Below are 25,411 nucleotides of genomic sequence, written 5' to 3' on the forward strand. Positions count from 1 at the left end.
CACAACTGTTCATACTCCACAGAGCATATAGGACACCAGATAGGATATCCATGTTTGCAGGCGCGACTCCTCAAAACTGTCCCAGATGTGCAAATGATAAGGCTGACATAATTCACATGTTTTGGAACTGCCCAGTGAGCAAACTGTTTTATTCTGAGATTGCAGACAAAGTAAGGAAAGGGGGGATAGACAAGCATACATTGACCCCAGAAGCTTGCTAATTGGTAATGTACCCTCAGCGCACAGCTGCACACATTACCAAGATGTTAGGCCTCATCTGAAAACTAGAAAACCCAGGATAGCAATGGTGTGGAAGTCAACAACGGGCCCACGGATAGAACCCCGGTGCAAGTATCTAAAACGATGGGCTATGGCCAAGGCATCTGCATCGTAGTGCTTAGAGGGATGGCAGATGTGCGAGATTACATAAAGGGCCTGGAATTCATTGTAACAACTAACAAGTAATGTTGACCCCTTAGGATGAAGTGCCCCCTCAAGGGGTTGAGCAGATATGAAATGGAATATCTGGAGACATACACCACCAATAGGGTTTAGGGGGGGTTGTGGAATGGGCCAAGAGGGAAGCTGCTCTTGCGATAGGTCACTAGTTATGTGGGGCAAGCAAGCGTTGTTTGTTGCGTTTTCTTTATTGACAATACTTGCAATGACAACTGTATCTTTGGCTATTATGCAATGATTACCGAAATGGGATGTACTAAATTCTTGCCAGAAAATGCATTGTACTTTTTCATTTTTTTAAAAAGTGAGAATGAGCAGCCTGGGCTACTGGCTACTACCACGTCAGACTGTTTCTGAAACCATACCAGAAGAGGGCAGCTCCCAGAGCCAGGGAAGGCACTGATTGCTACAAAGGGTCAAGGGAGTGCTGCAACCAATGAAGAGGGCTATTTGTGAAGATGAGAGAAGAGTGGGAGATGGGAGTAGGGTAGTAGAGTAAGAGGGAGTGGATGTTGGGATAGAGTGGGTTTTGAGAGAAGGGTGCATTAGAGAAGTGGGGATAAGAATAGTGAGTATTAGGAGAGCATGCAGTGCCCCTATCCCCAAGTAGGGGGCGTGTTGATAGGGATAGAGAAAGAAGAGTAATAGTTCAGGGATTGGGGTACAAGTCTCTGAGCCACCAAATGTAGGAGCCTGGGTTTACATCAATTTCTTAACACATTTGGCAACCAACAATGATACATTAAACAATGTGTGTGTATTACAAGGGACTTTGTCCAGCTCACAAAAAGGTATTTTTCAGGCAGAGGATAATTTGCAATAGTTGTAAATCCTGGTCCAGACTTTTTCCTAAGCTCCTTATCATTGCACCATGTGCCTCGCTTATGCAACTATATAGCATAAGGTTAACTCCTTTCTTTGGCCTGCCTGTGCATAATAGGTGGGACTCTTGCTACTTGTGGTAAGTTCCAAGGCAAGTTGTAACTATGGGGCCTTCCAAAAGAAAATTATAAATACTCATACACAGATTACAATATTGCTACATTCAAGCAGCCTTTCATAAGTACTGGCCAACATTTCCATCTCAACCCGAAATTTACCCATGCTTGTTTTAACATCAACGGACGCAACACTAGGTGTTAGATTATATCACTGTGTAACTCTTTAAGCAAGCATGTTCAATGTCCAAACTAGATCGTGTACGAGTTGTAAAGCTGATCTTGGTATCTCACTATCTGACAAACACTGGCCCGATTTATAACTGAGGCAGCATCTTATAACTCTTGATTTTGAATAAACATAAAATAAACTATACACAGCTATGCTTGCAAAATTCTGTACGGATCAATCTATTGAATATCCATTGTGCCATGGCAGAGATTTTTTTGTTGTTGCATAAATCTCAGTAACATACATTGCTAATTTGCAGAACTTGTGGCACAAAACTGGACGCTTCGTTTAACATTACAACTATTCCAAATGCTCCTCTGCCTGCAACATACCTCCTTAGGAAGCAAGCAAAGTCCCTTTCAACACACACAGATTGTAGAAGATTGGAAATGAAGCAGTACACTTAACCATGTAATCATTTAACAAGTACACACCGTATAGAGTGGAAATTGGTTACCACTCCATTACTCTTTCACATAAGTTGCGACATTATCTGACTAATATGCTTACCAAATAATGAGCATCAATCACCAGAGTTTTTTATCCATTCACAAAGAAGCATTTTTTTATTCTTTCATTGTCCAACAAAAAAAAAGTCTTAATTTATTTTTTTCACATACAAAGACAATTCATACCTACACTCTATCAACTGCTAATAAACACTCTAAAAAAATTGCGCATAGGAATTAGTACAAGATGACTCATATCCGGTACATCATTTTCTTGTAACCTATTCAGCCATGTTAATAGGTTTTGTCATACAAACACACATTACGTATAGTGCAAAGACCCAGATGTTAAGGTATCTTATCTGGAAAAACACATTAGACAACAAATATTCTCTAGTAATATGGATGTCAAACATATTTCGGCCCCTCTATTGTGATCCGCCTTTCCCTAGTGTTCTCATTCAAATTATTATCGGGCCTTCTTCAGGACACGAACTTTGCTTTATGTCAGTCTCAAGTCTAGAAAAAAACCCATCTGTTTGTGAACACTTAAAATCAAAAACACAAACACATCCTTAATACTACAAACCCTTACGAACTCTTGATTTTTACGACTTGTTCAATCAGTCTGACAGGAAAGCGGATTTGCATGTGGCTGGCTCACTTCTGGCAGCGAAGGGTTAAAGAATGCTAGGTTACGATTTATAAAACGCCTGAAACAAGTGTTTCTAGAGGCAACAAATTGTATGACAGGCTGCACACAGAGCAATGCTAGTGATAACGATTAATTCCCATCAATCCAACCATAATATTATTTGGTTATAAAAGAAAGTGCGATACGAAAACAATGTGTAAAAGTAGTAGCAATCAACGCCTCAGACAAAGGGAGATCATGTTTTAAATGTGCTTCCATCACTGAGGGACCAATGGTACCTACAGAAACAACTCAGGAGGAACATACTTTAAGTGTGCTTAATCACAATACAGCTACAACCCCCTCTCCCACCCACTTACCTGCATCTGACAACAACTTGAATATTTTTTCCCTTGTCATCTTTCTTAGAGCTTAAAATCGAGTTTGGGAAAGACATTTTGACAATACCTAAAAAAGCAAAAGGAACACAATGGCTAAGTGACGATTTTTTTTAAGAGACGGGTTAACAAGACGTAAAGGGGCTTCACGTCAATATAAATTAATAAAGCCTGATTCGGCGACGTTGTCGGAATACCTACTGTTTTCCGGGCACAGAGCCAAGTGTCAATAACTTGAACACAACCCCCTTCCCACGGGCAAAATAGCGTAAAGTGGATTTAAAAAACGCTAAAATATTCTGAACAATTGCGCCCCTCCTTAACAGTAGAAACGATATTGTATTCGAAATATTAAATCTAACATGGAGGTCGAAGTTTTTAACAACTTCGAGTAACACTACAGCCCTACGTCGTAAGCACTGCTCTATACGTAACGCAGCGCTCCACTTGTTAAAGAGGGTCCATTGGCAATAAAACGGTGACATACATGAATATACGTTCCACAGCTGCGGCAACCCCCATCACTGGTGACAGTCCTCCTCCCAACCCACTGCCGCAAAATCACATTAATATTACGCCGCGCATAACAAAATAAGCAACTCACGGCAAGGGTCACCACAAAACACACAGTCTTCGTCAACCGACGTGCCAGTCTAGTGTCTCGCTTGGTTTAAGATGTCAGAATCTCGCAGTTTTCCACTACTTTCTCAATCCACTCGACTCAAGTTTGAAAAACCGCGCTTCCGCGCCAGGAACCCAATCAGCAGAAAAAAACCAATTGGAAACAGCAATGCATGATGGGAGTGATTTCAAAAACACTTCACTCTAGGCAAGAGGTGCAGGAGCAATGGAAATAGAAATAGTATCCTGATGCCAAGACGGCTGTAGCAATAGAAAGAGGATCAAGAAATGGTCGCCGAATACACATTAAGCGGTGCTTTACCATCCCTTGCGCACATTATCTTTGTAAATCGCAAAGCGCATTACATTTTACTTTTAAAATAGTAAAGGACATACACAATGTACAATAATTCCTAAAACATTTTGGATCACCGGTAATTATGACAAAACAAAGTATGTTCTGAACTGGCTGTATTTCTATGCAAAATTATTATTTTGTACGTTTGTAAAAAAGGGCAACGTAATCGACAAAAGAACAACCACGTTTTCAGAAAGTTTGTCGAACAAATTTGCAGCTTTTTCTACAAGTGATCTTGTAAACCGGCTTTTTGTTACACATGGTCTCAGCGATCCGAAAATAAAGCCTGTCTTCCCGGCTCTAAATTGATTACCCCTATGTCCTATTTCTATTTCTCGAAAAAGGCGTGGCGTTACCATGCACCATTTAAATCACATGACATACTGCGTACTTGACAGGGAAAAAGGCGTACGACTGGGGTATAGTGTTTATTTCCCATCTGAAAAACAGACCAAGGCCTGCCTACTCGTTTTCACGTGACTTCTAACATCTTATTTTCTGGAGCAAGTTCACTGAGCGGGATTTGGAAACGGGTGGCGGTGCAATTTCAGTCAGCAGGATTTGAGAAGCGGAAAGGCTCTGGCTGCCGGTGTAAGCGCAACCGGAATCTACGTGCCTTTGGCTCCAGCTAGAACTCGGGAAGGCTCTGACTGCAAGAGAAGCAGGAATCGCAGGAAGCCTCTGGCTGCCGGTGCAAGTGCAATCGGACTCTGCGTGAAACGTTTCTGCAAGAGCCTGGAGCGTGTCTTGTCCCTGCCATTTTTCTAAGTGGGAACCGGGAAGGCTCTGGCTGGCAGGCTGCAAGAGCAGCATCAATCTGTGTGCTGTTGGCTGGCTGAGAATACAATTAGCATTTTCTTCAGGATCTCGTGAACGTTTCTGCAACACACCAGACAGGCTGTGACAGGGGAGCAGAAAACTACATTTACTTTAAACATTATTTCAGCTATACAACGTGAAATGCATGGAGGGCTAAGAAAAGGGACAGTGGATGTTGGTGTTTAACTGATCAAAGGAGGCTAATGGAGTAATTTAATGTTTCATGAGGGTGTGTGATGTATCCCTGAGCCAGTGATGACGGAGCAGGAACCAGGCTGACTCAGGTTAGTGTATAAGGAAACAGGCTTTATTCTTCTTGGTTACATAGTATAGTCCTAAGAAGTAGGTGATAAGCCTCTGCCCTGGTTCCCAGTCCATCTCCGAGTCCCAACCGTCACTCTCTAGAATCCTCAGGCCCCCCACACTCCAAGCTCCACTTAAACATTCTAGGAGGCCCTTGCACACACGCAGCCATTCAATACAGTCATACCAGGATACCAGCCATTCATCACAGTCATACCAGGATACCACACATCCCCCTCCTTAACAAACAAACAGCAATCAGAATACTCTCACCATCATGTTAGGATCACAATAAAAAGAAACCAAACACCTTCTACCCCGGCCTGCCACACCGGGGTCTCAGTGCTGCCACCACCGAGCGCATACCTTGCCACAAGGACAATCAAATCTAAACTACCATCATAAACCCTCCTAACGTACCACCTTTTGCCAGAACTGCCACTCCTGCCTCAAGCCTGCCACACTTGAGCACTAACCCTGTCTCAACGAGACCAACATACCTTCCAACATATAGTGTAGCCAAAACGTACACTATTGGCCTGAACAAAATCCTAACATGCTAGCAACAACAAAACCAACAGTATCCAAAACAAACACTCTTCAGCACCTATCCCTTCTCCCCTAAAGAAAACACAGAAAAGGATGAATATGAAAGCAAGAGACTGACTGGACAAAGACCACATAAACCACAACACAACCACAAAAGACGTGGTGCGTAAAATGTGCACAGTCACCACCATGCAAAACAAAACTTCCGTCCAAACACCAACAAAATGTAAAATTGTGGCACCTGCTAAAGGTTTCCACTACCAAAAAAAAAACACACAAACTCAGTGCAAGAACAACAAGGTGGAAAAAATGTAGTGCTTCTCCGATGTTAAAATTGTTTGATAATAGAAAATTTTATAAATACATAGTGTCCCCAGTGACACTCAAAAACTAAACTCAACTGTCTGTGTGCCCAACTCGCAGTAACTTTAGCCTAACTAGGCATTAACAAAAAAAAAAAAATCTCACATTAACTGCACTATTTGACATCACAGACTTTAGGAGTCCAAAATATCACTCCTAAAACCGACACTATAACATTCTAAGGGAGACAAAATTCAAAACACTAAGAAAATATTTTAGTGTAGGCTACTCCTATTTTCACGCGTACTACCTACGCCTCATAGTCTCCTACTATAGTGTCCTGCTATAGGATGCTTATATATTAAGATCCTCCACAAATAGGATGTTTCTATCTAAAAATCCTCCACCAATACAATTCCTTTTTTGCGTTAAACCTCCAAACGCTGGTCTCCCTAGGGTCTCCATAAGGCATCACACCTGGCCAGCATGTGATCCTCACCCTCAACTGCATGCGTGCTACCTCTCACACACCTACTTCTCCCAACGACTGCACACAACCATTGCAGTAACATTCACTTAAAACGTGTTACTTCACACACACGCCCAACATGCACATTTATGTCACTACATACTTACTTTGTATGCTCCCAATGCACACTCCTCTCCGCATACTAACATTGCAACTTCAACATGCATGTAACTTCTCTAAATTGCATTAAAACTTTACATATGCACTCAATATTTGCCCACTAAACATCTGCTGAAAAGGGATGATAGACACTCACAGACATGGTGTTGATCAGGCACCATCCTGGAAGTGTCATCTTCGAGCATAACATTTTACATTTGAAAACAATCCCATTTCTGTAGTCACCCAAAAAAAATGCATTTTTTTCTGTAATTGCACCATAAACACTGTAGACATTATCTTTACTAAAGCAAATTCAAAGCATCATTGTCTCGCCAAAACTTCATTCAAGACATTAAAATCTTTCACTCCTTTGCTTAATAGTGCTCTTCTAAAGCATTAAATATTCAACAATATATATATGTGAATCCTAACATTACCGTGCATGGAATTCCAAATTAAAAATTGCTCCTAACGTTACTGTGCATTGAATTTCTAACCAAAATTGCATTATCATTATTCAGCTCCCTGCAGCATTCAATATAAACATTCTCCCAAAAGATAAACACGTGTTCCCATCATGGAAATGCTTAGTTTTCCAAATGTTGCAACAGAAATGTATCCATTGCGTCCACTACTCCAAACACAAATCAAATCAAAACAATGTGCTCAGATCACAAGCCACTAATCTAGGTTCATACGGCACTGTGCCCTGCATATTTCTGTCAAATATGCGGGATGCTCCACTCCGTAGGATAAACACCAGCTGTCTATGACACGCCGGGCGCGACCCTTAATTAAAAAATACAATCTCCTCGTCCGTAGATGTTGCAGCGCTGACCTTCCTTAGCTCCTCCAAAATAGACGTCCGCTGCAGCTTAATGCCTGCTCACAATTCAGCATTCCAATCCTTTGCACGTTCCAAACTGTAAGATAAAACAAAACACGGAGGCATTATTGCTCCATTTCTGTTCCAGGAACCTCATCATGCACGAATAAATGTCATTTCCTCGGTCCCATAAAGATCAAGAGAGAAGTAACGCCACTTACTTCCTTTCAAAGAGCTCCATTCCAAACGACGAGCTAACACAGCAAACAATGTCATCATCACGTGGCGTGGAAAACGTGCGCACGCACAATGGTCCTTTCTTCCAACCTTTCATCGAACACAGAAGAAAAGGACAACGGCGCCTGCAATGTGATTGCGTTCCAGCCAAACGGCAACTGCTGGAACGCAGGGGAGAGCGCGATGGGCGCGCGACACCCACGGCTCCCCAGGCACCCTCCAAGCGGCCCAACTCTCGCCAGCTAAACATGTATACCCCAAAGTACCTCCAAAAGTGTGGGCCGGGTTTCTCAAGGACTTAGTTATTTGTTTCTCCTTCATTTTCCCAGAACATGTTGCGTTCACGGCATCACCAGCTGTCATTTTCTTCATTTGCACACCGAAACCAGCAATGTGCACACTCTCCTTTAGGCTGCCTGCAGGATGCGCTGCTCCGCATCCATGTGCCCTGCAGGATTTACACCTCTCCTGGGCCAACTTCAATGGCAACTGCATAAAATGGCAAAACTCCTGCTGCCAATCTCCCTCAGCTACTCAGTACCCATCCTCATGCCAATGACTTCATCTTCCGATGTCAAGACAGGTTCATGGGCATTATGTTTCTTCTCTTCAGTACTCCTTCACTCTCCATACCATACTCCACGTTCATCATCCTCGTTGCCAAATGATGTATCCCTGAGCCAGTGATGACAGGGAGCAGGAACCAGGCTGACTCAAGTTAGTGTAGAAGGAAACAGGCTTTATTCTTCTTGGTTACATAGTATAGTCATAAGAAGTAGGAGAGTAGGTGATAAGCCTCTGCCCTGGTTCCCAGTCCATCTCCGAGTCCCAACCGTCACTCTCTAGAATCCTCAGGCCCCCCACACTCCAAGCTCCACTTAAACATTCTAGGAGGCCCTTGCACACACTCAGCCATTCAATACAGTCATACCAGGATACCAGCCATTCATCACAGTCATACCAGGATACCACAGTGTGTTTGGAATGGGTGGTTTTAGAGGGAGTCGGGAGTATGGTTTGGGAGTGGCACATGGGCATCTTGGTGTGGGTCTGCAGGGCGGAAAGGACATCTTGCTTATGTGGAGAGAAGGATGGGGCATCTTGGTGGGGTCTGAATGGTTGGATAGGCACATTGGTGTGGGTCGGGAGGGTTGGTTTGGGTGAGGGATGGAGCACATGGGTGTAGGGCTGGAAGGGGAGATGGGGCACACTGGGTCTGGAGGGTGGCATTGGTCATCTAGGGGTGGGATGGGGCATCTTGGGTGGTGTTCTGGAGGGAGGTGATGGGGGCACGGTGTGGGTTAGATGGGAGGGATTGGGACCAGACATTGGTCTGGGGGAGGGATGGTTCATCTAGGTGTGGGTCTGGATGGTGGGATGCGGCATCCAGCTGTGTGGATGGTGGGATCTTGGGGTCTGCAATGGATGGGAGCACATTGGTGTCGGTCTGGAACAGATATGGGGCATCTATTCTGGAGGGTGGGATGGGGTATTTGGTTGTGGGTGGTCGGGACATCTTTTGTGGCTATGGAGGGAGTGGATGGAGGCACATTGGTGTGGGTTTGATGGGAGGGATGGGCGTACATTGGTGTGGGTTTGATGTGAGGCTGGGGAGGGATAAAGGCATCTTGCTGTGGGGAAGGAGGATGGGGCATCATGGTATGGGTCTTGAGGAAGGTATTGGGCATCTTGTTGGAGTCTGGATCAGAGGGGGGCATCATTGATCTGGAATGGAGGGGCAGCATATGATGGGGGCATGTCAGGGAATGATGGAGCATGTGGGTCTGAGTGAGGGCTGGAGCAATCTGGTGGGAAGGAAGTTGGGCGTCTGTGAATGGCGAGATGTGGTATGTATGTCTGGAGAGAAGGATGTTGGTGGATGGGAGGGGTGCGAGCATGTGTGTGTCGAAGGGGTGGGGTAATCGCGTGTGGGTTGGTGGGTGGATGGCGCCAACTTAGTGTGAGTCTAGAGGTAGAGTGAAACATATGGCTATTTCTCTGGAGAGAGGGGTGGAGCATCTTGGTCTAGGTATGGAGGGACGGATGTTAGTGTCTTTGTGTGGGTTCGGAGGGCGGGATAGTGGCATATGGGCCCGGAGGGAGGTGGCATTTGAATCTGGAACGTGTTTGGAAGGAGAAATGGGGCATTTAAGTGTGAATTGGGACATGTAGGGCTGGGGTATCTGCTTGTGAGTGGGGGCATGAAGGATCATTAAAAGCGGAGCAGCCGGAGGGAGAGCCACAGTCCTGACCTCAGTTGCATCCCAGATGCGCACACCCACAGCCCGGGGCACCTCTCGCAGAGTGGTCTGGGACGTGTGGGCAACCAGGGAGCAGGGTTTCTCTTCCCCCGGAGGGGGTCCATGACCCAGCAGATGGACGGTGATGCCAGACAGTGCTGGGTTAACGTGCTGGGATGTCCCAACCACGCACCGGAGAATGACCCCAGCGTGGCCCACTCTCCTCACCGAGACGGCCTGTTAAGGATTTCTGAACTCTGTCCAGGAGGGGCAGAGGTTCGGAAGGCCAACCTAGTTTCTTGGAACAGGGTAACCTCTGGACAAGCCAGACCAATCGGGGTAGCTATGGCAGGCGGTCAAGACTAAGTCTCAGGAGGGGAGGGTAACTGAGGGACCTCAATGAGCACACAGAGCAAGGACACTTACAAATTACTCCAGACAGGTGTTGTATCAAAAATATTGAAACATTTATTACAAGGCCTTTGTAACATAGACCATAGCAAAGAATCACAGTAACACTAAGTAAACCAAAGCATCACATTCAATACAATATATATACAACACCATGGGGGTCTAAAGGGTTAAATGCACGAAATATGTTGACAACCTAGATGGGAAGGAAACGGGCAGTGTAGTTAATCTTTAGGCCCAGTTCAACATCAATAATTCACCTAACTAAGAGGCAGTCCAAGCCCTACGAAGAGAGGAGCCTTGTGCTCAATAGTACATGCACGCGCTTGTGCCAATGGGCGGAATAGGGTCTCTTCAAGGGTCTCTAGCAGCTCAGGAAGGTGGATGAAGCGATGCACAACAGGTTCCCGCTATACAAGAAGGACCTCCACTCGAAGGCAGAGGCAGTTCGAGAGTGCGGGATGGAGTCGCTATTTTGCAATAGCTGTGGAAAGGAGAGGGGCCCCCAGGGGCCACTCGTGTGTAAAAATAGGCTCTGGCGCTAGGGGCCACCGGTTGGGATATTGAGTACTCACTGGGCCCCGACGCAAGCAGACCCAAACTTCACCAGTTCAGTCCACTTCGCTGACAGGTTCGAATGCGGCAAAAAGGACGTCTGAGCACATTTCAGTTCGTAAGATACAGTGATGATTCCCAAACGGGACAGTGGCGATTTCTCCGCTCCGGGTGGAGGAATCGGCCCAGTTTCACTGCAGCAGGCTTCAGGGGCAAGAGGGTCACAAATGCAGCAAACTTGCACAGGTCATTTCCGCGGCAGGGCAACACGGTAACCGCGTTTACTCCAGTCCTGGTGCACTCGTCTCACTTCAGACCTGGGAAGGCCCAGTTTACGAAATTCGGTGTGAGGGTGCCGTGGACACAGAGCTATCAGTATACCAAGTTTGAGGGCCTCCACGAAACGGCGGCAGTGACGGAGCAATGCAACTGGGTAAACTGGTCAGTCCACTGGTTGGCCCAGGAACACTTCTGAGGAAACTTACTTGCAGGGTTTGATGAAGGTGCCGAGAATAGTTGGTCCCACTATTCCAATGGGTCAAAGCGGCTTCGCAGACCTTCCAGGACGACCAGATGCAGAGGGGTCACACGGGACGACAGCGGGCTCAGGGTGCCAAACCTTCTAGAGGTTCATCAACTCAGCTTCGTAGTTGCAGGATACTTGGATCCTATCCTTTGTTTGGCGTGAACTCGGAAGATCGACCTGGTAGTGGTGTTTCCAGCCTCCTCTTATCCAAAGTTCCCTTCGCGCCAAAACTGAGAGGACCCAATGGGAAATCTGCTCACAAACACACACTCCATACGTGGACCAATCATGGACCACAGTGGTCCCAGGCATTCATGCCACTCCAGACTCTCTGGCACCCAGGATGTGTATTAGAATCAGACATTCCAGCCCACATCCTGGAGGCACACACACAAGGCATGCAGAAGCCCGCAAAAGCATTGGGATTTGTGGGAAAGTGCATGATCAAATAAGGACTGGCCCGGGTCGACTTGACCTGGGGAAGGTGAAGGGGCAAGATGGCCAAAGGACAGGACAAAGAACCTCGTGGCATGGCCATTTTTGAGCCAGGCCACCTATTTGGGCCAAACGCGGTTAACATGGCAGGCAAGGGATAAAAATAATGCGAAATGATAGCTGCCGGCAGTCCGGTCTATGACACATCTGCACAGTTCATAAAAAGTCCAGCAAGGGTATCTAGGGCCTTTGGAAATGAATATAGACCCAAATGTGTTGTATGGTAAGATACAATGCACACTTGTTACATGTTGCACAAAAGTTGCAACATGAAGAAAGGACTAAGGGAAACAAAGTCTTGCAGTACTGACTGTCTTAAGGGCATGTCAGTTTACCCATAAAAAGTGAGCGAAAGCCCAGAGGAATGCAGCTGAAGGCTGTGCTTCTCTGGCAAAGTCAGTCAATGGTGTCTAAAACAGCAGCAAACAGTTTAGGGGTTGACACTTGGAGGGAAAATTACATACAATTATGAAATCTTTCCTAACACGGCTGCTGCGCTAGCTGGGGGTGCACACTCCTCTCTCTGACCAGCGGGGGAGCATTGGTGGGTGCACCCCGGTCAGCAGGGAAGCCCAGAGTGGGGGCAGCCGGGAGCCGAGGCAAACCTGATTGTTCTCGAGGGACACCTCCCCAGGCAGACAGGGGCACAGCATGTTAGGCGCAAGCCCTGAGCCATGGTGCAGCAGACTTACTCGACGGGCAGGTGTCTAGGTTCCAGCTGCCCACATTTGTGGGATAGCGATGGCCAGGCATGCTGGCGCAGTGGGTGACCTTCCCAGGCACCTGGAGTTCGGCCCAGTGCGGCTGGGCTGGGGTTTGAAGACTAGCGGTCCCACCTGACGGTCCCCGCACGTGCTGTCTCTGGCCCGCCTCTCCATTTCCCCGCCCCCACCCCTGAAAGGGGAGCCAAGGTTATAGGGGAAGGGTGAGTGGATCGGGCTGGGTGGGTCAGCGGCAGAGCGGCCTGCCTCCATCCCCTTGTGAAGTGTGGTGCTGCTGCAGGCGGTGGGTAGGCTTCCTCGGCTGAGTGCCTGGATTTTCTTTTTTTCGTTTTTGTTTTAAAACCACAGAAAAAGTTGCTTGTGACTCTTGGTGGTGGATCGCTCGGCTCGTGTGTTGATGAAGAACGCAGCTAGCTCTGAGAATTAGGGTGAATTGCAGGACACATTGATCGACAATTTGAACGCAGCTTGCGGCCCCGGGTTCCTCCCCCATGTCCGAGGGTCGCTTGTACATCAATCGCCCCTGGGTTCCCTCCCAAGGGTGTGGCTGGGACCCCGTTCACTTCGTCCCCCTAAGGTCAAACCCTGATCAGCAGAGTCGCAGGATCCCTGGACCTAGCGTGCAGGCTCATTGCCGGTATGTCCTGGCCTCCCCCTCCACCCCCCCTCATGTGGATTTCGGGAGGGCCGGGTGGCCGGCGTGCCCTGAATATGGTGGCGGCAGCGGGCCTTAAAAAGCCAGGCGCACCTTCACCCTACCCCGGCACACCTGGTCTTGCTGCGTGTAGCTGTCTGGTGTCCCATGGCTGCCGGTGCGTGATGGTCATGGAGTGCGGGCTTTGCAAGCTTTTGGGCATTGGCCGCAGATCGGGACAGTGCACACTCGGCTGTGCCAGAGTCACAGGGCTGGGGCAACTGTCCCCTCCCCCTGTACAGGCCCAAGTCCAGCTGCCCTGAGCTTTGTGCTCCCTGACTACAGCCTCAGATCGGACGTGGTGACCCGCTGAATTCAAGCATATTACTAAGCGGAGGAAAATAAACTAACCAGGATTCCCTCAGTAACGGCCAGTGAAGAGGGAAGAGCCCATCACCGAATCCCGTTCAGCAGCAGGTGTGAGAAATGTGGCATACAGAAGACCGACTCCCCGGTGTCGCTCAGGGGGCTCAAGTCCTTCGGATGGTCTCACCCTGCGGACGGTGTTAGGCCGGTAGTGGCCTCTGGCACACCAGGATCGGGTCTTCTTGGAGTTGGGTTGCTTGGGAATGCAGCCCAAAGTGTGTGGTAAACTCTAAGGCTAAATAAAAGCGCAAGACCGATAACCAACAAGTACCTAAGGGAAAGTTGAAAATAACTTTAAAGAGAGAGTTCAAGAGGGCGTGAAACCGTTGAGAGGTAAACTGGTGGGGTCCATGTAGTCCACCCGCTGGATTCAACACAGCGGGCAGGCCGGTCATCTTGAACGGTGGATGCCCTTGCGGGACTGCAGCCCAGTCATACCCGGCCCCCGCAGGGTGCATTTCCTCTGTGGCAGTGCACCAGTCACCGACTGGGAAGACCCCAGGTGGCAGGTGGCTCTTTGGTCCGGCAGAGTGTTACAGCCCCTGCTGTATCCGAGGGAGATTGACCGCCGCTGCGCCCTTCTCCGGCAACCGTCATGGCCCCTCTTTGGGATTGCCGGGGCTCACGATGAACTGTGGCGGACTGCCCTCAGTGCGCCCCGACCACGTTGCCCCACCGGGCAGGGAGGCACACAAAGGTTGCCAGGGTTCTGAGGTTATGTCGATTACCCACCTGACCTGTCTTGAAACGCGGACCAAGGAGTCTAACACATGCGTGAGGCGGAAGGCCAAACAAAACCCTGTGTTGCAATGAAGGTGAGGGCCGGCGTGTGATGATTGGGGTGGGATCCTGTCGCTATGGGCGCACCACCCACCTGTCTCACCCGCTCTTTCAGGGCGGCGGAGCATGTGCATGTATGATAGGACCCGAAAGCAGGTGAACTAGGCCTGGGCAGGGTGAAGCCTGAGGAAACTCTGGTGGAGGTCCGTAGCGGTCCTGTGTGCAAATCAGTCGTCTGACCTGGGTACAGGGGCGAAAGAATACTAATCAATCTAGTAGCTGGTTCCCTCGGAAGTTTGTCTCAGGATAGCTGGCGCACGGAAACCCCAGGTTTATCTGGCAAAGCGAATGATTAGAGGTCTTGGGCCAAAATGATCTCAACCTATTCTCAAAATGTAAATGGGTAAGAACCCTGGCTCGCTGGTGTGGAGTTGGGCATCGAATGCAAGTGCCCAGTGAGCCACTTTTGGCAAGCAGAACTGATGCTGTGGGATGAACCAAACGCTGGCTTAAGGCGCCCGATGCCGACGCTCATCAGACCTCAGAAAAGGTGTTGGTTGATATAGACAGCAGGACGGTGGCCGTGGAAGTCGGAATTTGCTAAGGAGTGTGTAACAACTCACCTGCCGATCAACTAGCCCTGAAAATGGATGGCGCTGGAGCGCCTGGCCCATACCTGGCCGGCGTTGAGAGCCGCAGGGGCTAAGCCGCGACGACTAGTAGGAGGGCTGCTGCGGTGTGTACGGAAGCATGGGGTGGGGGAACCGTGTGGCGCCGGTGCAGATCTTCGTGGTAGTAGCAAATATTCAAATAAGAACTTTGAAGGCCGAAGTGGAGATGGGTTCCATGTGAACAGCAGTTGAACATGGGTCCAGCAGTCCTAAGAAATGGTTGAGCAACGTTTGTAAGGGATGGGCGATGACCTCTGTTGCCCTCAGCCGATCGAAAGGGAGTCTGGGTTAGATCCCTGAACCCATAGTGGTGGAGATGGGTGCCCTTGTGGCATGCAGTGCGATAACACAAACCATCCCAGAGAAGCTGGTGGGATCCCCGGGGAGAGTTCTGTTTTCTTTGTGATGGGCTGGGCACCCTGGAATGGGTTCGCCCCGAGAGAGGGGCCCGAGCCTTGGAAAGCGTTGCAGTTCCGGCGGCATCCGGTGAGCTCTTGCTGGTTCTTAAAAATCCAGGGGAGATGGTGCAAATCTCGTGCCGCGCCGTACCCATATCTGCAGCAGTTCTCAAAGGTGAGAAGCTTCTAGCATTTGGAACAATGTAGGTAAGGGAAGTTGGCAAGTTGGATCCGTAACTTCAAGAAGGGCTGGGGTGCGAAGCGGGGTTGGCTGCGGCTGGGCGAGGCGTCTCCTCCCTGGGGGCGTTGCCCACTCTGGATGTGAGCCAGGCCCTTCCTGTGGATTGCCCCAGCTGCAGTGGTCACCTCTCTCCGTTCCCCTCCCAGAGTTCGGGGCCGGCATTCTGCTAGGCATTGGCTGAAGCAGCTGACTTAGAACTGGTGTGGACCAGGGGAATCCGACAGTTAAATTAAAACAAAGCTTCGCGTAAGGCCCGCGGTGGGTGTTGACACGGTTTCTGCCCAGTACTCTGAATGTCAAAGTGAAGAAATTCAATGAAGCGAGAGTAACTATGACTCTCTTAAGGTAGCCAAATGCCTCATCATCTAATTAGTGATGCGCATGAATAGATTAACAAGATTCCCACTGTCCCTACCTACTATGTAACGAAACCACAGCCAAGAGAACGGGCATGGCAGAATCAGCAGGGACAGAATACCCCATTGAGATTCACTCTTGCCTGGCATTGTGAAGAGACATGAGAGGTGTAGGATAAGCGGTAGGCCCTCGGGGTGCTGGTGAAATACCACTACTCTATCGCTTTTTCGCTTACCCAGTGAGGTGGGGGGGAGCCCTGTGGGACCCTCGCTTCTGGCTCCAAGCGCCCCGCGCCTGCCGCGTGCAACCCACTCCGGGGACAGTGGCAGGTAGGGAGTTTGACTGGGGGGAGCTGAAGGGCAAAAGCTTGCTTGAACTCGATTTTCAGTATGAATACACACCATGAAAGCGGGACCTCAGGATCCTTCTGACTTTTTGGGTTTCAAGCTGGAGGTGTCGGAAAAGTTATCAGAGGGATAACTGGCTTGTGGCGGCCACGCTTTCATAGCGACGTCGCTTTTTGATCCTTTGATGTCGGCTCTTCCTATCATTGTGAAGCAGAATTAGCCAAGCGTTGGATTGTTCACCCACTAAATGGGGAACATGAGCTGGGTTTTTACCCTACTGATGATGTGGTGTTGCAATAGTAATCCTGCTCAGTACGAGAGGAACAGCAGGTTCAGACAATTGGTGCATGTGCTTGGCAAAGGAGCCAATTGGGTGAATCAACCATCTGTGGGATTCTGACTGAATGCCTCAAAATCAGAATCCCCCCCCTAACCGTAACGGTACTGCAGCGCTGTGGAGCCTAGATTAGCTGGCCTCTGGGCCGGTGCTTGGAGCTGCTCGCCCCAGGACTCCAGTGTGCACAGAAGGGGACCACCTTTTTCACCCATAGTACACTGCATGTTCGCGGGGAACCTGGTGCTAAGCCATTCGTAGACGACCGGATTCTGGGTCGGGGTTTCCTAAGTAGCAGAGCAGCTACCTCACTGCAATCTATTGGAAGTCTTTCTCTGAGCCAAGCTTTTGTCAAAAGGCGCTGCGGTGGTGCCGCAAGGGCTTCCTCCCGCTGTGCCGTGGGGCGCACAGGAAACTCCCACCCATGCTGGGGGCGCACTCATAGGGGTGTGCAGGCTAGGTGGGGGGGTGCTCTCCTCCCTTCCTGGTCAGCCTTTCAGACGAGATGACCCACCGGCGGGCAAGCAGAGTGGCTCGACCCAGCCCTTTGGAGGTAGACGGGTAAGAGGCATGGCAGCGTAGTACCAGCACGCGAAGCGGTAGTGCCTTAAGCCCCGGCCACTGGACGGTGGTGTCAGGGTGGGCACGGCCTTAAGGCTGCTAGGCCATCTTGTTGGGGGCTTAACCGGCCACCTCGTCAAGGGGCCGGGGCAGTTGGACCAGGTGGCCCCAGTGATGGCTGGCCCGGCTGATTCTTACATTTGTCTCTGGTCGGGTTTTCGTAAACCCTAGTTTGTGTGGAAGTGACTCCCCGCAGGGCAGCTCTGTGGTTGAGGTGGTAGACACCTGCTCCGCTCCTGGACTGATGCAGGGAAGAGAGTCTAGGCCTTGGTTTGCCGGTGGCAGCTTAGTGCACGGAGGCTGTGCCTTAAGTCCTGGCCCCAGCAACGCTGTTTCAGAGTGCAGAACTTCCACCAAACGCACAGATGGACGTCGGAAATGGACATTCCGGCCCCTGTTTCAGCGGAGCCAAGGCAAGTGCAAGTAACAGAATTAGCCACCCTGCAGGGTTCCCGTAGCTTTGCACGGGTAGAGGCTGGTAACATGGCTGGGGCGCCTTCCCTGTCCTCAGGGTCATGTCACCCGTGTGTGACCAAGCCCAAAATGCAATGGTGGTGTCAAGGGTGCCCTGAGCGGGCCCCTTTCCTTTGTGGGACTATAACCGCTAAGAGGGGCTGGCCCTGAGTTCCATGGCATTCATGGGTTAGTCCCGGTGGCAAGTGTCACCTGTGTGTGTGACCAATTCCCCAAGCCCAGCAGCGGTTGTGGGGAGCCCCGGCGTGGTTCCTGTCCCTGCCTAGAGGGAAAGGTTCCCCTGCCTTGTGGGCAAGTGTCCTGTAAAATGATTTCAAAAAGTTGGCCACCCAACTTGCAGAGAGCCCTCTGGTCGTGCAATGCTTTCCAATGGGCCTGGACAGGAAGGGCCTTTGGCCCCCACTGGCAAGTGCCAATGGGCAGGGTGTGGCAGCATCCCACTCTGGCTGTCCTGGTTCTGTAGATGGGGGGGGGGGCCTTTAGACCTTCCCCCCCCCCCAAGCAGAGATGGGGACCCTACCGAGGCTCCCCAGGACTGCTGCTGGACTTGGACGACCCACATGCCAGGCAGGTGGCCGGGAGCAGCACCCTGGAGCTCTGGCCATGGCTGACTTGGAGCTTTTCCTTCTGGACCGGGACCCTGCCGGGGCTCCCCAAAACCACCACTGGGCTCTGGGACAGACCAACGTGGGAGACAGGTGCATGTTTCTGGGCCCCCTGAGGTCTAGAGGGAGCCCCTTTAGAGCTTTTCCCTCTAGGAGGGACGGGGACCCTGCTGGGGCTCCCCGCAACTGCAGCGAGGCTTGGAGACGGGCTCCAACAGCACCACAAACAAATCAATTACCTAACTGGCCGGGCTGCTCTGGAAGTCTGGATGGGCATCAATTGGGCATTTTTTTTTTTTTTTTTAATTTTTTTTTTAATTTTCTTAATTTTTTTTTTTTGTTTTTTCTAGTTTGGTCTATAAGGAGCCTGGACGCTTTTACCAACAGGTCCCCCACTGTCACTCTTGGTACACAGATTACAAGAAATCTTAGTCACCTTCCTCCAGATTACGATAGACCGGATGTGAGGGGCCTGTCTCTGCTCCACTTGGTTCTCGCTGTCCAACCCGCGTTCCATGGCAAAAATACCCCCCAGGCCGCCCGGGAGCTGTGCCCCATGCAATGCCCCAGTAGAGACTGGCCTGCAGGGGGCACTGTGTCTTGAAGGACTGTGTCCGCTGATTGGTCTTCTGGTCACACATGCTGTTAATACTTTGTCACGGGTCAGATACTAGCTTCTCTCAAACATGCATTGGTTGTTCCACTTTTGAAAAAGCATTCTTTAGACCCTCTTGTTCTGGCAAATGTTCGTCCCATTTTGCTTCTTCAATTTGTTATGAAGCTTTTTGAAGCCTTCGTCTGCCCTTTCTTGAGTAATATGTCTTCTTCCACACTTCCCAATCTGGTTTTCGTCCAGCAAGTGGTACAGAGTGGGAGCTGGTCTCCAACGTTTACGATGTGGTTTGGCTGCACGACTCAGGCAGTGTCAGTGCTTTACTGTTACTTGAATTATCTGCCACCTCTGATATCATTGACCATGCCGTCTTGTTCTTCCGGGCTAGCCTTTCTGATGCCGTTCTTTCCTAGTTTTCTTTGTTTCACTCACCGAACAGTCAATTTCCCTCCCCCCCGTTTCTCTCTGTGGCCACTGCCTTGACATATGGAGTCCCTCAGGGTTCCTCCATCTTCCAGGTTTTGTTTAACATGTACATGTAACCTCCTCTTACCAAGCTTATCTGCTCTCATGGCTTCCAATGTTACTCTTAGCAGGTGACACAGATTCTGGTCTGTTTAGATCTCTCGTTGAGAAAGCAACTGGTTTTAGGGCCTGCCTCGAAGCTTTGGGTGATGGATGTATAATAGCTGGCTCAAGTTGAATGGGGAACAAATTGAGGTGTGTTAGTGGTGGGCCCTCCTTTCTCTGCTGCCTTTTGGACCCCCCTCTTTTTGGTCATCTTTTTGGATAAATATGTTAGCCTTTTTTTCTGCGGAATCTCAGATAAATCCAGTATGTCAAAGGGGCTATCTTCAACTGAAAACCCTTAGGTTCTTTGCCCCTGTGGCATCCTCACTTGTTATGTCCCCCATGGACCACTGCAACGCCCTATTTCTGGCACAACCTGTCTACTTCTTATGGCACCTTCAGGTCCTGCAGGACAGCCAATGCAGCCACTTCCACACATAGTTGTGCTCACATTACTCCAGTTGTGCACCATCTTCATTGGCTACCCATGGTCAAGTGCATTCAGCTCAAGGCCTAATGTCTAGTTCATCATGCCTTTTATGGAACTAGGGCAGGATATCTACAGGCCAAATTCTGTCTGCGCATTCCTGCTCAGACACTCCGCTTGGTGAATGCCTGTCTTGTTTCTGTCCCCAGACTCAAGGCCACTCGTATTGGGGACCGACCCTTTCCCGTTGCTGCAGCCGACCTTTGGAATTCTATTCCCCTGTGCTTTACGTGCCACTGAGAACTATCTCTGATACTAAAAAGGTATCTTTTCTAGCTCTTTCCATCCTCATTTCGGTAGCTAGTGCTAAAATGCCTTTGGTTGTACGCTGCAGTTTACAAGTATTGTTAACATAACCTAACACATGAAAGATATTCAATGGAACCTTGTGAGCCTCTGTTCACAGGCTCAGACAGAGGGAATAGGTTGTCTGGAATTGCAGAGCTCAAGATAGTCCATGACCTTTATAGCTCGGAGGCACAGGCACACCATATAAATTGATTAGCACTCCGAGCAATCTGACGTTGAAGGCTTTTTGAACCATCTGGCAGGTCACCTCCGCATATCGCTCTACACTGACAATACAACAACTCAGTTTTATGTCAGAATGGGGACTGAAACTCTCTGCATGCTGGCACTTAAGTTGTGGGGCTGGTGCCTGCAATGTTTTTCCAATAGCATCCCAGGTGGCAAAAGAGGAGAATGTATGGGCCGATGTTCTGAGTTGAAAGTCATATGTCCCCCATGAATGGGAACTTCATGTGAAAACATTACAGCCAATCTTCTGAGCTTGGGGTATGCTGACCCTGAAGAAAAAAGTGTACTCTGTATGCATCTTGGAAGGGGGAGGTGGAGAACTCTCACAGGAATACCTTTCTCTTCACTTTAGATGGCCGGACTCTTTCTGCCAATCCCTCTAGTGGAACTGGCTCGAGGTTGTGGTAGTCGAACCAGAAAGTACTGAGTTTGGAAGCCTTGTGGAGCTTACTATTGAGGTTGGATTGTCTCAAACAGTAAGGGTGGGGCCTTGGGCGGCTGTCTCCGATGTGGGTTGATCGTCCCCAAGCCCAGCGGCAGTTACAGGGAGCCCCGGCAGGATCCTTGTCCTTTGCCAGAGCGAAAAGCTGTAAATGCAAGCCAGCCAGAGCTCCAGGATTGTCTCCGGCATCTGTCTCACATGTGGGTCGACTGTCCCCAAGTCCAGCAGCAGTTTTGGGGAGTAATGGCAGGGTCCCAATTCTTCCCCAGAGGTGAAATCTGTAACGCAGCACAGCCAGAGGTGCAGTCTGGACTTGCGGACAGTCACCCAACCACTTCTTTCCTTGGAGGACTGTGGTGACCTGGAATGAGCAGTCTGACCAAAAGCAGGCATGATTTTGGTTGTAATCATTATTTATGGATACAAGTATGCAAGACCTATCTTGTCCCTGACTAGAGGTGATTCCCTACCTCAACAAAACTGAAAATCTGTTGTGTCAAAAAGTAAACTGTCCCTGTCACTACAAAACAAACAACTAAGCTAACCAAAGAGTTCTTATCACGTCCCAGGAGAGTACAAGTCTCATAATGTTCTGTGTTCACAACGTTCCACACTTGTAACAAACTTGGGGAATGGCTCCCTTCTATCTAATGTCCTGCTTATGCAGATTCCTCTTAAGTATACTTAAGCATTAAATGATATGGCATCTACATCTTTCATTCCTTCCAATGCTTTGGTGTTCTCTTTACTTCAACACTGTCTTTCAACTTGGCCCCACTTGGACGAGGGAGAGGCCCCCCAGTCTTTCTCAACTACTCACTACAACAGTCTTATGGAGCTGACCAGGGAATTGCTTCACAAAATGGTTTACTTCTTTTGTCTCTGGTTCCAGTTCATAAGTTGCCCCGGCCCCCTCTTGGACTTATCACTGCTGTGTTTACCTTTCCTCTGGGAATTATTCACCGGTTTTGCCATGTGTTGTGGGTTTGATCATCTACTTTCTTCTTCCACTCTGCTTTGGCTAGATGAACTTTGCGGCCTGTCACTCTCTTGTATTACTCTTCTTTGGCCCGCTTGACTTTGTGGTCCGTTATGACTGGTGATCAGGGTGCATGTTTTCGGACAACCAGTCCACCCATTAGAGGTCCTGTAACCACCACAGTTTCTCGTATGTCCCACGTGGCTCTGCCGTGGGCTAGTTCTAATGGTCAGGGTGTTGTTCTTGGATTGTATGATCCACCCGCTACAGTTAACGCCACCACGCACTGACTTTTGACTTCGGGTTTACTTGCTCTCCGCTCATGGTTGAGACGGTTCTCTTGTGTTCCTTGGTTCAACTCCAGCACTTCAGAACGTGAGCTTTTTGTCGGCGTCCTTGCTTGTTGGAGTCACCTCCCAGAGGTAGCTCTCTCTTTGGAGGTGGTTTTCCTAGTTCTTCTTTACTGTTTGTCTTAAGTAGCTGGGACTGCCCTAGCATAACATCAGTGCGATTTGAAAGCAGCTAGTTGAATACTTCATGCTTGACTTTATTGTTCTTGGTTTCTTCTTCATCCCAGTCCTTATCACAGGGAGACTGTCTGACACATTACAGTAATACATTGTCTGTGATTTTATCATGTGTAAGGAAGAGTTAGGTGTTATTACGCCTTGTGATTGGAGTTAAAGGCACCGTATCCCATACTCTCATCCTTATCCCCAGGCAGGGAGTTCCTCCCTCCTGTTACCACCTCTAGGAGGACTATCGGTTAGCGGCCTCACCTCCTTAAACTCCAAGAAAGAGGCTTTGCCCCCACCCCCCCGGGGAGAAGTGACACCATCTGAAGGATCATTATAGGACCTAGGTTAGTCACCTGGGACCCTCTCAAAAGAAAATGCAAAGCTTTAGGGCCACTAGGAAGGATTCCACCAGGTCACAGTACGCAAGTAAATGGAGGTGTTATTAAATGTAATATAGCGTCAACTAAGGCCGAAGGGCATTGTTGCCACTGGTGTTTAGGAAGTGACAAAAACCCACTGCAGGTAAGACTGGATGATATCTCCGTCACACAATTAGTGGAAAGTGGTGGGTCTGTGGTCTCTTATATAACCTATTTGGCAGCGATGGGGGCATATTAGAACAGCTGACTGGATGCTGTCATTTGTAAATCAAATAACTTGGAGCCATGTTAACGGTCTACATAGATTACCTGCCAAGGAGAATACAGCACAACCAGTGGGACCTCAATCTGGTTCTGTTGGCGCTCATGTGAAAACTGTGTGCACCGCCAATTGTCAATGGTTGTCATTAAAAAGGTCTCAATATACAAAGAACTTCATGGGTATAGCCTCACTAATTGACTAAATAAACATTACTAGCTTTATTGAAATCAGGAATACATGTTGCTAAACAATACATTGATATACTGAGTCGTTTCCCTTAATATGTCAGACACAGCGTGGAGCATAAATGTCAGAGAGCACCACAGTATTAACTGAAAAGGATACGGTACTCAAAAGGAGACAGGTGGTAGGGTCTTCCGGATCCCTGTTCACTCGTTTTGATAGTTGTGAAGTCAAGTTAAGACCTTCCAAATGATACAACTCTCTGACTGGTAAAACAGGCAGAGTGATGAATCACTGGAAAGGGCGTGGGTAAGGTATAGGAAGTCAGCCTAGAACAAAATAAAGTATCATGAATAACTGCCCCAACCTGGGTATGATGGAATAGAAAATGTCATGAATGCACACACTGACCTTGAGTCTAGGGCAGGTGAATCCAGCAGAGTCTCTTGAGGAATCCAAGGTAGAACAAACGACAAGGAAGGGAAGATTAGTAAGGGAGACTTATCCCGAACGGAACGAGGCTCACGTTAGATACCGGGTTGATGCACCACAGGATAGCGTCCAAAGTACTCTTCACTGTCACCTTCCAATTATCCTTGAAAAGCTTCCGTCCCACGTAGAGTAAAGTATAGAAATGAATCAATCCCCCTGTTAATATCACAGGTGCAGGAGTTGGAAATAGCGCTCCTTTTAAGGTATAAACAAAGTACACACGGTTCTGTACAGCCGCGAAGAAAAGAGCGTGTGCGTGTGGATTTACACGCGATTAGGATTCACGCAGTCCAGGCCAGCCGCGTTTGAAGACAACGTGCGCGTATGGATTTACACGCGAACAGGATTCACGCAGCCCAGGCCAGCCGCGTTTGAAGACAACGTGCGCGTGTGGATTTACACGCAACCAAACCGCTCCAGGAATCAGCGTGTGGCGGAAAACACGCTATAGAAGGCCCAAAAAGTAGCTGTAGTAACCTGCAAGGATGCAGACCGGAGGTTCAGCTACACAACGCCAAATGATAAGATCAGAAGCAGCGAGTGAAGTTTCCACGCTGCTTAAATACGTAATGCCGTAGTTCACGTGACGAAGCAGAATACACGTGAAGTTAGCGACGTGAAAAGTGCAAACGTCGTTTTCCCGGCAACGTATTGAACAACCGCCATTTGGAATAGAACGGTCTAGCTGTTCTACGAGCGTTGGAGGTAGGACCACGTCCAGCATGCATGACAGTGCCATCCCCCAAAGGGGCAACCTCTCCCCTTCTCGTGTGAAAACGCTTCAATAAAGCAGGAGCATGAATATTAGAAAGAGGTTCCCAGGACCTATCTTCGGGACCATAGCCCTTCCAGTCCACCAGATAAAACGGCCTACCAGAACGTAGTCTCATATCCAGTATGTCCTGTACCTCGTATTCATCTGAACCCCGCACAGAAATAGCAACAGGCCGTACAGGCAATCTAGTAGCTTCAGAACATGGCTTAATGATTGACACGTGGAATATGGGATGCACTCGCCATCGTTGTGGCAAAGCCAGACGGACAGCAGCCAGATTAATTACTTGGAGCACTACATACGGACCAATGTATTTGGGCAATAATTTCTTTTTGCCTGGAATTCTCAAGTTCTTAGTGGACAGCCATACTTTCATACCAGCCTTGTAGACGGGTGCGGGTATTCTATGAGCATCGGCATGAACTTGTCGCGTCTTTTAGCCTGCTCTAATTGCTGCTTCACTTTCCTCTGTAATTTCTTCAGATCACGAAAGGTACGGCCTGCGGCAGGAGTATCCAAAGACAAGCTGGAATCCAAAGGTATTGATCGGGGGTGCTGTCCATAAAGCGCATAGAACGG

At 48.9% G+C, this 25,411-nt stretch overlaps 1 protein-coding gene, 1 long non-coding RNA gene and 1 pseudogene across 2 annotated transcripts in view; 2 read left to right on the forward strand and 1 right to left on the reverse strand.

The window, feature by feature from the left end:
- Positions 1-3,914, reverse strand: part of KIF11 (kinesin family member 11) — a 705,022-nt gene extending 701,108 nt beyond the window's left edge. Inside the window, exons 1-2 of the mRNA XM_069611368.1 lie at positions 3,715-3,914; positions 3,093-3,180 (exon numbers count right to left, since the gene is read on the reverse strand). Of these exons, the coding sequence (XP_069467469.1) occupies positions 3,093-3,169 (77 nt within the window). The 5' untranslated portion in view covers positions 3,170-3,180; positions 3,715-3,914. The remainder of the gene's footprint in view (positions 1-3,092; positions 3,181-3,714) is intronic.
- A 580-nt stretch (positions 3,915-4,494) lies between these two features.
- LOC138472947 (uncharacterized) overlaps positions 4,495-25,411 on the forward strand; it is a 206,626-nt gene continuing 185,709 nt past the window's right edge. Inside the window, exon 1 of the long non-coding RNA XR_011268699.1 lies at positions 4,495-5,192. This is a non-coding gene — a long non-coding RNA (uncharacterized lncRNA). The remainder of the gene's footprint in view (positions 5,193-25,411) is intronic.
- Positions 13,683-17,244, forward strand: LOC138475075 (28S ribosomal RNA; annotated as a pseudogene).

This window comes from Ambystoma mexicanum, chromosome 8, assembly GCF_040938575.1.
Source record: "Ambystoma mexicanum isolate Mex_15411 chromosome 8, UKY_AmexF1_1, whole genome shotgun sequence".
Classification (NCBI taxonomy): domain Eukaryota; kingdom Metazoa; phylum Chordata; class Amphibia; order Caudata; family Ambystomatidae; genus Ambystoma; species Ambystoma mexicanum.